Source organism: Anabrus simplex, chromosome 1 (genome assembly GCF_040414725.1).
Source record: "Anabrus simplex isolate iqAnaSimp1 chromosome 1, ASM4041472v1, whole genome shotgun sequence".
Classification (NCBI taxonomy): domain Eukaryota; kingdom Metazoa; phylum Arthropoda; class Insecta; order Orthoptera; family Tettigoniidae; genus Anabrus; species Anabrus simplex.
Window position 1 is genome coordinate 1,371,350,214 of NC_090265.1, and position 18,510 is coordinate 1,371,368,723.

At 39.2% G+C, this 18,510-nt stretch overlaps 1 protein-coding gene across 5 annotated transcripts in view; it reads right to left on the reverse strand.

Moving 5' to 3' along the window:
- CDase (neutral ceramidase) overlaps positions 1–18,510 on the reverse strand; it is a 1,004,245-nt gene that overhangs the window by 690,975 nt on the left and 294,760 nt on the right. For all 5 annotated transcript variants that reach the window (XM_068225499.1, XM_068225500.1, XM_067137831.2 and 2 more), the window contains exon 2: positions 9,612–9,739. In XM_068225499.1, coding sequence (XP_068081600.1) covers positions 9,612–9,739 — 128 coding nt within the window. The remainder of the gene's footprint in view (positions 1–9,611; positions 9,740–18,510) is intronic.

Sequence of the window (18,510 nt, forward strand, 5' to 3'; positions counted from 1 at the left end):
TAAATGGCATAAATGGCGTATAAAAATTACCTATAGATTAAGAATATTCTTCAAAATCATGTGAGTTGTAATAAAGAAAAACATATTCTCATAATATGATAATGAACTGTCTTAATGAAATAAATGAATGCATTCTGTAAGAAAATATATAAATAAAATGAACGTTTCTACGCATAAAATATTACTGGGATCTTCAAAGAAAAGTAGAAATAAAATATATACCTATTGTTTATTTCTTTTTATAATTCTTTGACATGACCAATTATATTTATTTTATGATTATTCTTTGACTGACTGACTGACTGACTGACTGACTGACTGACTGACTGACTGTGGGAAAACGGAGATGCTTTAATTCAATCCTGATCATACATAAAATTTCTTGACAATGAAACTACTGTTAATTAACTGATTTTTTTAAATTATTAAAATCCAGCATAGCCAAATATTTAATCAGACAAAACAGCTAACTCATTTCCCGAAAAAATGCCAATTGAGCAGGACTGATTTGTGAGAGTATGGCGTCACAAGCCATAACTTCTGGAAGACGAACTCATGTGATGTTGTCCTGCTTACCTCTTCTCCACCCGAAGGGTTGGCCAAAATCTACGCCCAGGCGTTGCATGTTTCCCTTTGCACACCGAATTCTTATGATCGTGATTGTGCACAACCCGGCTATTACTGTACTTGTATACCCACTTCCGATAAGTTAATACATTAATAATTTAATATGTTAATAATTAATACATTAAAGATTTAAAAGTGAATACATTAATACATACGTGAGGACTGTAAAAATAAGAAATACTATATATTGCTATCCTGAGAAAAAAGCGGACAGGAAAAACCTTAACCTATTTTCGACACTTCTATACCTAATCCTGATCAAAGCGAAGTATAGCCAATAATTTGAAGCTTAATTTAATGATAACTTCACACTTCCGACGATCGGTACCGGCATGTCCTAAGTAAACCGAGCAACTAATTCTTCATCTTGGCCTATTATTTTACAACGGGAAGAGACAGCTCACCTCGAATTACTTCACGCCTATTAGGTAGAAATGCAGAACAAACTAAGCATAAAATTATGTGTCAGCCACCTTTTTAATTTGCTAAGAACTCCACTACGTCACGTGACTTGTTACGTCAGCCCTCTTCTCATTGGACGACACTGACGTAATTCTGGTAACTCGCCCCTAAAGCCTTACCTTCCTGTTGGCATTTCATGTGTATACTTGGACAAAAGCCAAAGAATATGTTCATCGTCGTGCTTTGGTGTGCGAGGAGAGAGCCGAGTGCCATCCCATGCTGTTCTTCAGTCTTTATGTCAGATGATCTGGGCCTCTGATAACACGACGTATTATACATGTAAACTTTAAGTCTTCGAGTCCTCTCGCATCTGGCGGGTGCTTCGGGTGGTCATATTCAGTGAAAGACTAAATCCAGTCATGTAATAATAATAATAATAATAATAATAATAATAATAATAATAATAATAATAATAATAATAATAATAATAATAATGTTCGTAAAGAAGGTGGACAGACATACTCTAACTCCATCACCACAATGAATGATAAATTCCAGGCGAATAGTATACACACCTGGAGATTTACTTGGCTTGATATCATCAATTACAGTAATCTCATTCGCAGTCGAAGATATTCGGGACACTATCTTTCAGAATTTTAAGATTCTTCTTTATGCGTTTCATGAATACTTTATCCCTGCTACTTTTGGAGGTGATGACTATATGAGACGCAATTTTGTATTGGTGAATTTCTGAACCCGTCCGTGTAATGGGTTTACCATCCCCCAACTTTCTGAGAAGGGACCAAGCTTCACGGCCTAATGCCAACAAAACAGAAGTATGTTGTTTCCATCTAAACAGCAAGAGGGCAAATAAACGATTGCAGGTGTACATTGGAAATCAATTACTGAAACATCATAATATATTCCCCAAATATCCAGGAGTCACCCTCGATAGAACACTCTCCTTTAGACAACACCTTCCAAAGTAAGAACTCGCATCAATGTAACCCAAAAATGATGTGGTACAACTTGGGGTTCAACTGCAACTTTACTTCGATGCACAGCACAGCTTTGGGACTTGTGTTTTCGAATGCCGAGTACTGCGCTCCTGTTTGGTTGAATAGCCCTCACGTCAACCTCATAGATATGCAGCTCAACACAACGATGCGTCTCATCACCAGCACAATAAGGTCTACACCCTCATATTGTCTACCTATACTCAGCCATATCTCCCCACCAGATCTCTGACGTGAAAACGCCCTCCTCAGAGAGTTCGAGAAAATAATGAGTAATCCCAGGTTACCAATACATGGGGATATCGTTGATGTCCGTATGAATCGTGTAAGGTCTCAAAATCCACCAATAAGGACTACAATAGAATTGAAGAATACCTACTTCAATAAATGAAAGAATGTCAGAGAGGACAATATACGAGGCCTGACTCAAATCCGCCACAAATTGGTTCGTCCTTGCAACGTGGATTTGAACTTCCTCTCTGGTCTACATTTAACGGGATACGATAGGGCCATAGCAACAGAGCAGATTTCCACTACACAAGGAAAATAATTCCTAAACCAAACTGTGATTGTGGTGCCTCTAAGCAGACCACCAAACATATTATCACAGAGTGTCCAAAAAGAAAGTACAGTGGCAAAATCAGTGATTTAGCTTGTGCGTCTCCAGAGACAATTGGCTACATAAACAACCTGGGTTTAAAGATTTACCTTGCTCTCCAATATCATGTATGTATGTATTTTATGTGTAAAGTCATACGCTAAATAAATAAATAAATAAATAAATAAATAAATAAATAAATAAATAAATAAATAAATAAATAAATAAATAAATAAATAAATAAATAAATAAACAATACCACAAAATCATAGTATTCGTGCTGTGCAGCGCAGGGTTTCGTGTGGGGGAAAACTGGTCAAAAATTTGTTTTACTCTTGTTCCCCGTGTTTTTGCCAGTAAAAAACGAACATTCCAAATTATATCTCAGTGTCAGTTTTAGTTATGAAACTGAAATAATGAGCAGAAATGTCAAAGGGAAAATTTTGCCCGTTAAAGTATTCTGAGTGACATGTTCCCTGTCAGTTTTGAGAATGCCTCATCACTCAGATGTAAATTAATAAAGTCAAGTCCAACTGAGCTGTGGCTTCCTCATGATTGACTTCTCTCCCGAAACTGGTGCCAACTACTCCGTTTACCTCTGGACATATAAAGAGTTGGACTCTTAGTAATGCTCATGTTCTGGAACCTTTAAAACGTGTTGTTCTGGGGAGGCTAACTTTGCTTTAGGTCCCGAGTCAATGAAAATAACACTTCTCTATGGCTTGGATACCTGCTCTCCGTTTTATTCAGTAATTTGTTGATATGGTGCGTAATTCTAGAGAAAAAGATACGTCCCTTGGCATGTTTACTATTTTCCCGCATTTCAAATTTAACTGTTTAATGACGCGCTGGTCGTATGAGCCATGTTTGGGTTAGTGATTTAAATTAATTTCTATCTAGTCAGATCTTGAAAAATATTTTGGCAATTTTGCCCTGATTTGATATACAGATATACACTCATCTTCATAAATTAAGGATTATTGCATATTGTGGTGCCACACAACGTGGCACTGCACAAAACTGGCGCTAATAGCATAGGCACAAAGTGAACACAAACGAAACATATCTGTAAGTCCACGGTATTGGTGATAAGTTGAGAAAACCGTTCCAAAACACATGTGCTACAAAACGCCACTGTTTCCTGCGCATGTACCCCGGCATCAATATGGGATATGATCACCATGCACACGTACACAGGCCGCACAACGGGTTGGCATACTCTGGATCAGGTGCTCGAGAAGCTGCTGGGGTATAGTCTCCCATTCTTGCACAAGTGCCTGTCGGAGCTCCTGAAGTGTCCTAGGGGTTTGAGGACGTGCAGCGATGCGTCGACCGAGAGCATCCCAGACGTGCCCAACGGGGTTTAGGTACGGAGAACAGGCAGGCCACTCCATTCGCCGGATTTCTGTTTCACGGTACTCCTCCATGATGGCAGCTCGGTGGGGCCGTGCGTTATCATCCATCAGGAGGAAGGTGGGACCCACTGCACCCCTGAAAAGACGGACATTATGGTGCAAAATGATGCCCCGATACACCTGACCTGTTACAGTTCCTCTGTCAAAGACATGCAGGGGTGTACGCGCACCAATCATAATCCCACCTAATCCCACCCCACACCATCAAACCACTACCTCCATACAGGTCCCTTTCAAGGACATTACGGGGTTGGTATCTGGTTCCTGGTTCACGCCAGATGTAACCCAGCGAGAATCACTGTTCAGACTATACCTGGACTCGTCCGTGAACGTAACCTGGAACCACTGTTCCAATAATTATGTACTGTGTTCTTGACACCAGGCTTTATGGGCTCTCCTGTGCACAGGGGTCAGTGGAATGAACCTTGCAGGTCTCCGGGCAAATAAAGCATGTCTGTTGAGTCGTCTGTAGACTGTGTGTCTGGAGACTAGTGTTCCAGTGGCTGTGGCAAGGTTCCGAGCAAGGATACCTGCAGTACTCCGTGGCCGTCTGCGGGCACTGATGGTGAGATATAGGTCTTCTTGTGGTGTTGTATACTGCGGATGTCCCGTACTGTAGCGCCTGGATACGTTTCCTGTCTGCTGGAATCTTTGCCATAATCTTGAGATCACACTTAGTGGAACACGGGGGGCCCGTGCTACGACCTGCTGTGAATGACCAGCCTCCAGTCGCCCTATTATTCTACCCCTAATAACGTCATCAATATGTGTTCGTTGAGCCATTTTCACCACACAGTCACCATCAGCACGTCTGAAAACATCTGCACACTTACTCGCTGCACCGTACTCTGACATGCATCAACACACCTCTGCGTATTTGGACTGCTGCCAGCACCATCGTGCGACGACCGCAGGTCAAATGCACCACATGGTCATACTCCGAGGTGATTTAAAACCGCAATCCGCCCACCATTGCGTTGTTTCCCCATGTACCAGCATTATCCTTAATTTCTGAGCATGAGTTTAGATTATTTCATGGCCTTTGTCTTGGTTAGTATAATTAATTACCTCTTAGTTAAATATGTTGTTGTTAAAAATCTTCAAGTTTAATTAAGACTACATATATTTTCTTTGAATTGGTATCCTTGTTCTACATTTAATTTAAGATTCCCTTTAAGATATCTTGAGAATTAATTAGTCAGATCAATTTGGTTTCCCTATAATATGATTACCTCCTTTGTTGAATTATTTATATTCTGATTTAGCCCAGCGCTTACACCGGATGCATTCATATTCTGCTTTCTTGGGTGATTGTCTGAGCAATACTGGAAAACGTCTGATCTAGATACTTAACAATCCCATTGTCATAATAGTACCTTCAAAATTATCATTTTATTTAAACAGTGAAATCTCTGTTAACCAGAACAAAGGTGGGTGTAGGGTGGGATGGAGGGAGGTGGAGGTGTTGGAGGTGGTTTCGGATAAACAATATTTCGGAAAACAATTAAAAATATAATTTTCAGAGCTTAGGAAACGTTTTTGACGTTTTAGGTCAAAGCACATTAAGACAATACATACGCAATGTTAACAATTTTAATAAATCTTAAATACTCTAAAGGTTTAGAATAACCTATACAGTATGTACTATTGTTTTGAAAAGTATTCTATTTTATTTTTTAAACATTTTTCTAGCCCCTATGTAATGCCACCACTATATCAGTAGAAATTGAGAAGGCTTTGATTCGTCACATCTTTCGATGAACCGTAATGCTACCTGAAAACAAAAGATCTCTATGAGAAAACGTGCATTTTAATCAGCCTAATTTTATATCCAATATTTTAAACCCTTACTTCTAAGGTATTCAGCACTTTCAGTGTCATGGCTCGTGCTCTCTGCTACGTCATTATCTTCGTCGTCTGCTCCATTGTTGCACTGTGATTCGGGGAGTACCATGTTGGTCATAGAAAACATGTTCCGAGTTATCACCATTTACCCATTCACTTATTTTACCCTTGTTGATCTCTTAACACCCTGATATTTTTTCAACTAGGTATCCAAGATTTTCGTCTGTTTCATTATTGTACTCAATTAAAATAACAGCAAAAATGGTATTCAACATTTTTCTAAGGTTGGTGATTTTGTTCTTCCCCTAGTATTGAGCACACCAGTAAACCACATCTTTGATGTTGATGGTTTACAGGAGCTCAGGAGCACTTTTTGATTCGTTTGTCTCTTGCAATATATATCTAAGAAATACCTCCCGATTGTGCGTTTTGAAGATTTATAATAGACGTTGTTCTAGGGACTCGATAAGACTTATGACGTTTGCGGGTAAAAACTAAAAGGTAACTTTACCATCTTTCTGAATATGTGATTGTGTAGAGGCATTATCGATCAAGAATGACTAAAACTGGGAACTAATTCATCGTTAAACGATTCGGTGGACAAGGCACTGGACATCCAGGAATAGTTTTGGTTTTAGTGGTAGACAGGAAGAGCATTTGCCGAAATAATTTCCAAAGCTCTGGGATTTTAAGATATTCCTTTTCACATAGGCCGCAGTCGGTGAGTTCTAGAAGCGTTACTGTAGAACAAAAGTAATGCTTTTTATTTGCTTATTTTGTGTCCAGAAGCACTCTTTTCGTTTTTTGATTCAAGTGAGTTTTTCGGTTACATTTTAATATTCAAATGTTCCCCTTACTGTATCCTCGCATAAATTCATCCATTTCTGTTTTCAAAATGCCTACAGCGTCAACATCACAGATAACGCTTCCCCATAAACATTCACCTGACGTACGCCGTACATATTTTTCTACTTATCTAGCCACCCCGCGCAGGCATTAAATCCTTCACACTCCTCGTTCAAGAGTTCGGATAATATTGTAGCTTTTTCTTGAATAACAGGTCCTGATAATGCAAATACCTTCTCTCTCCCTTGTGTAAACCATTAAAACACGGCATCATTTACTTTCTCAATTCGACAGGCTTTCATGTTAGGGTATTTTTCATTTTGACCAATCAGAAACAGTGGAAACACCAACACCAAGATCCGCTGCCACAGTGCGCGAAGTCTAAACATTTTTAATTCATTTAATTACTGCTATATTTTTTATCGTTATCAAGACCCGTTTTCACCTTTTCGAAATAAAGCAATAGTCAACGTCACAAGAAAGACGTAGTCACCACTGCATGGACTGTTACTAGCGCACTAGTGAAAGAACCAAAACAAACTGAGTTGGAAGGAGAGAAGGGAAATTAGTAGTCAAGATCATAGCATAACATAACATAGCAAACATCACAGCATGAATATCAAATTATCAAACTTTGGAACTAATTGGAAAGATGTATATATTTAATTTTTGGTAGGCCATTCTAAAATATTATGCTTATATATATATAGGGTTGTTAGCCATTTTTCACATTATCATTTCATTTCTTTTCATCACAGCAATAACGAAAAATGAACGAGTTAAGTCTTGAGTAAGGTATTACAACATCACCCGTATTAATAATTTGCAGGAAATTTCTGTAGTACGAGGTCAGGCGACCGGACACGGCCTGCTAATTTTAGCCCTTTACCAGTAAAAAGGGCATCATTGAGATTGCAGAATTACTTCGCCTCCTCCATATTCTGAAGAGACAGTTAGAACTTGTTAACTCCTACTTTTTGAACTTCGCTACTTGACGCTTACGAAAAGCGCGAAATTTCATCCTATGTGAATGAACGTTACGAAACAAGATGATGGATATACAGCGATGGAGAGAAAAGGGTATAGAACATCAGATCGCACTGAACCATGGAGGGGGATTCTTGAGCCGTATGTACATCAACGACAAGAGCTCGAGGAGGTCTTAATAGCTGAATAGCTTAACATCTTAATGTCTTAACGTCTTAATATGAGAACATCTTACCATCTCAGCGTCTAAACGTCTTCGTGTCTGATAGTCATGATGTTAAAGGAAGGAGGTCTTTCTCGTCGGTCTTCTTATACAAGGGAAGTCAGGGCAGACAACAACAAGAGGTTCTCCGTTTTTTTACAAGTTCACTTTACATCTAAGTAGGGCACTACTCAAAATTTCTCTCACTGAGAACTGGCTATATCAATGACGAGAGATAAAGTTGGCGAGAGACCGGTTTCTGACTTGTGTGGAACAGGAGATAATTTTGTTATATATTTAGTTGCGCTGCATTTATGTAATACGGAAGAATACAAGTGTATTCTCTCCATTAACGCAAACCAAGGTGATTTTGATATTGAAACTAGGGCTCATTATCACATTAATTAATGAGTATTATAGGAAGTTTTAAGGTCAGGGAAGTCGTTGTCCAATTAGTGGGCAATGCACAAATCGGAAATAGGACTGATACTTACTGCGAGAGATGACAACTACAGTACGATATTAACATCAAACAACAGCTCATACATCATCGAACGTACCCAGATACCAGATTCTACAAATGGTGAGCTAATGGCATAAAAGACTGCAAGTTTCCGCGTAACAGTTCATTTTATTAAATTTTATTTCATTCAGTTTTTTCTTTTCTCTCCGTAAGTTGTATTTTCGTAAATACGCCGTCAGGTTTATCATCCTAATAAACCGTTATTTTAATTGGTACTTTCATAAATTCTTATTAATGATACTTAGTTTCATAATTAGAGTGTACTTAATAGTTAGTGTTCTGTCACCCCACCTCTGGGAGTATCTAGGGTCTCATAAATTATTATTATTATTATTATTATTATTATTATTATTATTATTATTATTATTAATGATCAACTATCGTCTTCAAGCCATAAGTCTGAAGGCTGGCACCCAAGGGATGTTGTTTATGGAGAGGGAAATGAGTGATTATTCATTTATATTAAGGTGATCCGACACGTCACAATAGGTGGTGTTGAAAAAAATCCTGCTCCCGTACCAGTGGGATCAACTGGCCGGTAAGAGATGGAGAAAAATCAAAGAAATAGAGAAGCTTGTCAGGCGAAACAAACTAGAGACCTCATCCGGGAACATTTTAGCGAAATGATGACGATAAAGGTGAGTGTTGATGAGGAAGTGAGAATAATAATAGAGAATGTTGTGCAAATTCTATTGATTTAGAAGTACTGAAATCAAAAGTAAATGGTTTACAGGAAGAGTGAAGACATGGAAAGTGGCAAGAAAATAAGGTCAACCAGGAAGCCAGGAGGAAGTTATTACGTACGTTGTACCTGAGAGTGAAAATCAAAATTTAAATGAGGCAGTTAATGAACTGTTGGTCGTAATGAAAAACCATATGATGGTAAACTGCCATAAAGCGGACATACATGACGTGCACAGAGTGGGGAGCGTGAAGGAAAACAAGCCAAAGGATGTTTTATTTTTAGCATAATTAAGTGACAGGAAAAAGTATATTTTAATCTCACTTCTAAAACATTTCCAAAACACCAAGATTATTACAGTATTCAAAATGTTGGGAATGTATAATTATTTTTAAGCATTCACCGTACTGATCTCATTACTGTCATTGAAATATTAATTATACTTTTATCATTAGGTATACTCACAAAGGTGACTTCTGCTGGGGGACCTGTAACATCAGCAATACCAACTCCTATGGTGTACTCAGCATCTGTCTCCAAATAAAGTGACGCTACAACGAATATCCAAACAACTGGTGTCCACATGACGGATTCTGAAAAAGGAACCACAAAAACTCCAATAAACTAGTATTATTCTGTCCAAAAATCTAGAACATTAATTATGATCCTCATGATTCAAGAAGGAAGAGCGTTAAGACCATACACAAACATCAAGATTAGAAAGTCCTTTCACAGATCTATTCGCTCAGTTTTACGGACAATATTACAGTGGACAGACACATTTTAGACATTTCATTACAAGCGCTGAAAGTGAGGTTTTACATATGAGCTCGAAACGAATATGTGAAACACATTTACCTGTGTAACGTAAGCTACATCATCTTATTTCATACCCATGTTGAATGTCTTTATTTTCATTTAAAGAATATTAAGATGAACATAATATGTTCAGTTCAGAGTCCAAAATTCAAACAGTCCACGTTATTCTTGAAGGAATCGATTTCATTCAAGAATTAGTCGATAGATGTACTGACTCGTCCACATGATGCAGGGTAGGCATCTGTTAAGTATATATGTAACTGTGTCACAAGCATTGGGAAAGGTCTCTCCCATGTTTTCTTATGTTGGTAGAATGTGAGTGCCATACGTAACTACAGTATCTGCCGTAAAGTTCTAGATTTTTAATAATTTTGGAGAATGTGGTTCGACAGACATATGATTATGAAATAGATGTTATGTTAAGAGATCAGCCCCCCCCCACCACCACCACCACCACCACCACGACGATTCTTTGAAGAAGTCATGAGAATTATATTCCTAATTTGCATGGACCTTGAGAGTTAACCTTACCAATCCGAGGTGGTAATAATATTAATGTTATTGGTTTTAAGTCCCATTAACTACGGTTGGCGGAGACGCCGCAGGAGTTCTTTTACGTGCCAGTAAATCTACCGATACAAAGCTGACGTGTTTGACCACCTTCAAATACCACCGGACTGAGCCTGGATCGAACCTGCCAAGTTGTGGTCAGAAGGCCAGCGCCTCAACCGTCTGAGCCACTCAGCCCGGCCGAGGTGGTAGGAGACAACGGCAAGATCTATTACTAAGTGATGCAGCGATGGCTCCTCAACGTAGGCCTACCACGAATTTGCATTAGCTGCGAGCATGACACCTATGACACCCATTCCGCAGCGCAGCTGCTTGACCGGTATCAGTCAGTCTGTCGCCAAGGTACCACGAGACAGGAATTGGACTGTCACGATGGTTACACGGAGACGGGAGGTAGGAAAAGACAGTGTCAGATCATTCGTACCTTCATATGCTACGTTCTAGGCGTCAATGCAGACGCATAGGCCAGTAGTGTCTAATCAAAAGTAAACAAACCGTCAGCTTATTTCGACGTTAAGATAATATCGAACTGTTTTTGCAGACGTTGATTACTGTGTAACACACCTAAATTCCTGAGCGATTGTTTGTGATCAGACTACGAATTATGAAAACAGTGAGCTGAATATGTCAGTCTATCTGTTACGGTAGTTGGGATCTTCCACGTCAGTTAGCCTAATTCATCCCTTCTTCGACCACCGATACCATATTAGAAGTACTCTGATTCGATAGAAGCATAATTATCATTCCAGACATGCCTCAAATCATCCGTGATCGAATTTTTAAACCTGGGGTTGTATTTATGAACAAGGCATACTTCTTCAATTTGTGCACATAAACGACGAGGAAACACATTTCCACGATGTTTCAGCAGTTGTATAAACCCCCATTTTATGATATTACCCTCGGGAATGAGAAAATGACATATATGCAGGTATGCTACGCCTCTAATCATGTCGTTGTCTCCTATGGCGTACGCATTCTGCATGGCTTTCTTCGACATGATGTTCCATCTAGGTGCATGGACTAGATACATATACCCCAGTGTAACTAGAATACTCATACACCCTCTAAATTTCTCTTCCCTACCATGTAGTAGATATTTCTCTCCATGTTAGTGTCAGAAGATACTGATTCCTGCATATTCCGCGCGTCGAAACGAGCTTAAAGTTTTATCAGTAATCTCACGATTCTACAAGTCTGTTAAATAAAATTAAGGTACGCAAAAATGCACTTTCTTCTGTATATTTGAAGCTGTTGCCTCATAGGCCTGCCAACTTTGCATTTATCTCGAATTAGGGAGCCTATACGAAAGTCAAGATTTAGCTCAATTTTCCTATCTGTCTGTCTAGTTGTTTGTTTACTTGCTTATATATTTGTGTCGAAATCATGGAAATACAACCAAACAGAATTTCTTAAAATTCTATATTTTATTTCCAGAATAGTTGGTGTAATAATGTACCGTGGTGTGGCAATATTAAGGGGACCAAAAGAGCAAATATACATTTTCGTTAAGATGAGCTTTAACGAAGAAATGTATGAAATACCAATACCGGAAAAATGTAGTTTTCCATATTTTTTGTTTCGTGCGCTTTTACACTGTCAGGAAATGCAACGGAGATATTTTATATTATTGTACTTTTCACATGATCGCTGGTACAAACCGGTGGAAATAATGGCAGGATGGTACACAGAATGAGGAGGTAAAGGCTAAGTTAGGAATGAACTCGCCTAATGAAGCTGTACGTATTAACAGGCTTCAGTGGCGGGGTCATGTAAGGTGAATGGAGAAGTTACCCAAGAGAAAAATAGACTCAACCATGGAGGGTAAGAGAAGTAGAAGGAGTTTCTAATGATCTTACGACCGGACGAGTTGGCCGTGCGCGTAGAGGCGCGCGGCTGTGAGCTTGCATCCGGGAGATAGTAGGTTCGAATCCCACTATCGGCAGCCCTGAACATGGTTTTCCGTGGTTTCCCATTTTCACATCAGGCAAATGCTGGGGCTGTACCTTAATTAAGGCCACGACCGCTTCCTTCCAACTCCTAGGCCTTTCCTATCCCATCGTCACCATAAGACTTACCTGTGTCGGTGCGACGTAAAGCCCCTAGCAAAAAAAATGAGTTTACGATAAGAGGCATAGAAGTAAACGAATCCACAGAGCTAGTTATAAATAGAGGAGTATCGCGGCATCTAGTAAATTCACAGTGGCATGCAGACTGAACGCTGAAAGACGTAACAGTCTACAATGAACATGTATATAACTTACGTAAGTAAGTATGTATGTGTGAATGTATGTATGCATTTTTCACAAACTTCTTAACATCCCTGGAAATATTAGTTTAAGCATTTCTAAAAAGTAGAGCCTCCGCGGCTCAGGCGGCAGCACGCCGGCCTCTTACCTCTGGGTTCCGTGGTTCAAATCCCGGTCTCTCCATGTGAGACTTGTGCTGGACAGAGCGGAGGCGGGACAGGTTTTTCTCCGGGTACTCCGTTTTTTCCTGTCATATTTCGTACCAGCAACACTATCCAACATCATTTCATTTCATCTGTCATTCATTAATCATTGCCCCAGTGGAGTGTGACAGCCTTCGGCAGCTGGCACAATTCCTATCCTCGCCGGTAGATGGGGCTTCATTCATTCCATTACTGACCTCGTCGAATGATTGGAAACAGGTTGTGGATTTTCATATCTATAAAGTGTAGACACTGACTTTTATAGACTATCTAGCATGTAACCTCTTATATCTGATGCATTTTTATTGAATGGGCTACAGTAATGAGATATACACGAATTTAGATTAGGTATATGTTTTTAAGCCGGCCCCGTGGTGTAGGGGTAGCATGCCTGCCTCTTGCCCGGAGGCCCGGGGTACGATTCCCGGCCAGGTCAGGGATTTTTACTAGGACCTGAGGGCTGGTTCGAGGTCCACTCAGCCTACGTGACTAGAATTGAGGAGCTATCTGACGGTGAGATAGCGGCCCCGGTCTAGGAAGCCAAGAATATCGGCCGAGAGGATTCGACGTGCTGACCACACGACACCTCGTAATCTGCAGGCCTTCGGGCTGATCAGCGGTCGCTTGGCAGGCCAAGGCCCTTCAAGGGCTGTAGTGCCATGGGGTTTGGTTTGGTTTGGTTTGGTTTGGTTTGGTTTTATATGTTTTTCAAGTTCATCTACAGAGAGCATCGTTGACGTGAAAACGAACTAACTAGTAATTTCGGTAGTAGTTGCCATGATTGGTTTGCCAACCTGGAAAACTAATTGGTCATTAGTCCCTATTCAACAGACAGATGATGAAAATGACTATCTAAATAAGAGCAAAATCGTGAAGGAACGATCACTCGAAGATGTTTAAATGGAATTATGTGCGTGTAAACCAAAAGCACTACTATCACCAAGCCGAAAGAAAGCAGAATATCTCATTGCCTCAAGCCATTATTAAAAATAACATCACACTGTCAGACTATTGATGTTAGTTGATGATTGCCTTACCTCCTGCCACTCACCTCCGTTAAATGGCGTTATCCGTTAAAGACTATACAACACTTACTCCACAAAAAGCATGGCTGCGATAATATCTGCCGTCACACCATGATGCCTATGGTCAACAGGGCACAATTCGTAATTACTTTATTAGCGAACAACGTCAATCGGCGAGGTGAGCGGCTTAAACTGCACAGCACTGGCTTTCCTAGCTCAAGTTAGCGGATTAGATTGCGGCTCAGTTCGATGGTATTTAAAGGTGCTCAAATACGCCAGCCTCGTGACGGCAATTTTCCAGCACATAGACTCTCCTGTGTCACAAAATTCCTGCACCTCGGCATCACTAAAAACAGCAAAAGTAGTTAAAGGGACGTTGAAATGAATAATATTATTATCATTATTATTTGAACAGTTTATGACTTGATCATGATGAGCTATAATATATGCAGGACCAATACATGTAGAAACAAGAGTCTTCCATTGATATGACGTCGCTGGATGAGGCTATAATTCTGCCATTTCTAGGTACTAAAATCGCCATGCTACGCGGGTATCAGTTATTCAAACTTTGGACTCCGGCGTGGTAACTCGTGTGAGGTGTCGTTTGATTATCGCAGCACGTTCTACGCGTACCCACCAGAAAGCAACTAAATAGTGTATAATCGAGAATATTGGGTTGCAGAATAAGTACAAAAATGTCTTTATTTCCTCAATTTTCGTCACCTATTGTATACTTTGATTAACTGTTATTATGCACGACTGTAGCGAAGGCGTGTATTAGTGGGCAACTGTATATCTCACGTTTTTCTTACCTTCTTCTTGTCACTCCGCCGGCTGATCGACAGGGTATGAAGGAAGATATAGCTACTTTAAATAAAATAGGAGAGTTGTACTGACTCAAATGTATTTGCGCTGCAGGAATTATATAATAAATTTATGAAATCGATGAGAAGTGGGAGAGATTGAACAAAAAATATAATTATTTAGAAATAACCGAAAATAAGTACATTTCTTCTTCATGAATAACATGGATTGCTTTCTGGGGCTGCATTGGTTGAAAATGAAAAGCGTGACACTTAAAAATTGGCTTGCATGTTAAACTGTTGGTTAATCTAGTTAATTCGTGAAAGTCCAGTTAATCGCTTAATCGAAAGCCACACTTTTGTTTGAGACAAGATAGTTCCGCAAACTGAATACCAGCTCATGGTATCTTACAAACGCTGAATGGGCCCTTAACTGAATCAGAGTAAATACAGTTCTGTTTGGACTGGTTACGAACTGTCTACGTACATTTGAAAAGTCAAATGTGCCTATGGCGTATCATAGCGCTTCAAAAGTTCAGTTCATGTAACTGTCGAAAATAAAATGACATCATGAAAGTATTAAATATTGAAAATGCTGAAACGGGCACAAAGTAATGAATATGTTCAATGAAAAATTTAACCGCTAAAGTAAATAATCTAAATTAATCTCAAATAATTAAACTACAGTAATTAATTTTCAGGTTACGTCCGAATGCTTTACATAAACTTACTCAGATTTGCACTCTAGATTTTAAGTTATGAAGACAATTAACATTGAACGACAAGTATTGGTTTGCTTGTTTGCTTAAGAGAAAGACAACTACTAACATCTTGGTCTGAAAAGAAATGTGCACAATTATTCGCCTTGGCCTGATAACGTTTTGTAAGGTTAGAGAAAGTACAACTCAAAAATACATTAACGTAAGGAGTGGGTTCCTCTTAAGTACTTCAGTTTCATTGCTGAAAGTCTTATCCTCACTCAAATAACTTACGACAGGATAAACAACAAAACACAACACTAACCTACAACAAGCACCGAACACAAAATAGTGAACACCATCTAGGAACTGTGAGTACAGAAATAAATAAAATAGGTCACTCACTCAAATAATCGTCGACTAGTGGTCAAAACCATTCACTGTTACCTGGGGCTTTTTGTGGAGACAATATTTACGTCTACACTAGGTTATGCAACGGTAAATTGAATGAATATAACACCTTAGTCCTACGACCTATCGTGGACCACACTAACATCCTCCATTGGCATAACACAAACGGCACATGATGACTTGAAATGTTCTTTTTTTCTATTTGTTTTACGTTGCACCAACACAGACAGGTCTTCTGACGACGATGGGATAGGATAGGCCTAGGAATGGGAAGGAAGCGGCCGTGGCCTTAATTAATGTACAGCCCCAGCATTTGCCTGGTGTGAAAATGGGAAACCGCGGAAAAGCATCTTCAGGGCTACCGACAGTGGTGTTCGAACCCACTATCTCCCGATTACTGGATACTGGCCGCACTTAAGCGACTGCAGCTATCGAGCTCGGTACCTTAAATGCAAACAATATATTTTATAAACAACTCTCCATACAAAACCCACACTATTTAAAAAAGACAGACGGTATAGGAACGAAGGTAAATGATATCTGTGCCCAAATAGTTAAGTGAAGTAATATAAATATTGATAATACCACTGCGATATGGTGACGATCCAGATAATCTGCATTAGGCATGGTCACTCATTAGGACCAACAAAACCTGTATTCCACCTAACACCAACTCAAACGGTTCCTCCTGAAAATGAAAACTTGACAGGCTGTAATTAACTAAATTGTCCCAAACTCACTCAAATCTATCAACACTTAGCAACACTATGACCAGCCAGGGCGCTCTTATAACACTGCAGAGCAACAACGGGAATATCATTAAAGCACAACCATTTTAACATAATGTTTAAAATCTAGCCCTTTTCTACTAACTTCAAATGTCAACTCTTTGAAATCTTAAGAATGATTCACTTTGACATGGTGGAACAAATCTACCATAGAACATTCTGGTCATACAATTTATCACGGAATGAGAACCATAGAACCACAACAAAGTATCCCTTAAAACCGTAATTATACATGAGGACATTCAAGCACTCCTGGGGTACAATGCGCATAACCTTCAACACGTCTCAGGGTTTCACAAAATCATTCTGCGCAATGAATCTTGCACTAAACAGCAAATTATCACATGGGCTCTACAGGATACCATGTAGAGTATACATGCTAAAACAACTGCACGATATCACCTACGTATTCCAGATAACCTCAAACGTTCACTTATATTGGAATCTCAAATCAGTTCCAAATTACATCGAACTGAAACATTTCTCTCCTAAATTCTGAATCCGTTACTTATCCAATTCATTATTCATATTTTACGAGACAGGCTATACATTCATTATTAATGTGATTTATTATGAATATCAGAATTACGCTGGGCAACTAAAGCTGTTTGGACATACCGACATTTACCTAACAATTGCGCCTAGAAGCACAACAATTTAATTACCCACAAGCAAGATTTTAATTCACAAGAGAGATTTTTCATTGATATTGTGTAAAGTTAAGGCAAAACCTGCCATAAGAAAGAATGTTAACACGACCAGAAAAATACACTTTGAGATATATAGAGTACGTCGGGGAGAGATGGCGCGGACATTGTAATGATCGTGCAGCAAGTCTCAGCCAAGAATTCGACTAACTTATTTTTATGCTAGACGGCATTGCTTGTATCTCTCCCCCGTGCCTTATGAAGGAAATGGTCTTAATGTAAGTAGATCACTGAAAGAGCTGCTTTGATTGAAGGTGTGTCACTTTCACCATCTCTCCCCGGTTGAGATGGTGTTATGCACTTGATATGCTAAGGAAGGAAGTAATTTTGAAGTAAACTATGATTACAAATTTAATACATTTATTTACCTTATTTAAATTCTCTTTTCTGTTTTACATTGGTCATTAATGAATCAATTAAGTATTTAACATTGAAGACTTACACCTCAGTCATTTTTGGATATGTTTTGCCTTACGCTCTATCTCGTCCACAATCATTACACAAATGTGTATAAACTAAACACGATTCATCCAGCCACTTTTTTCACTTGATGCACTTAATCCAATAGTCCTTCTACTTTGTCAAATAATAGTTCTCCCAGCACCCCCACACACTTGATGCAATCATCAGATATTGCATTATTTTGCCCATCTTGAATCACTTTAGCTGCTTCTTTTGAATGATGCTTTTCTGCTGTCCTGCTATTTCCCGTTGTGGCAGTGGTTGCAACTTTTCTTTGTATTTTGTTCATTTTGTTCATTGAGATTTCTTTTTGTTGGAAATATTCTTTAGTTATGTTGCATTAAAGGCATATACCACAAACTTCGATTAGGCTATAGCTGCTTTCTCTTCACCATAATTAGTACAATTTAACACAGAATTAAACAAAATACGTATCGGTTATACATATCAAACTGATTAGAGAAGGAAAAACACATTTTTATCATAAATGGAAAATCAAAGAATAGCACACCACCTCTCCCAGAAATGTAGCGTGCCATCTCATCCGACATTTGGGGGGAGATGGCGCAGCCCTGCTCCAGAAACTGTGTTCGCCCAACATGGCGCATATCACAACCCCATAGTCG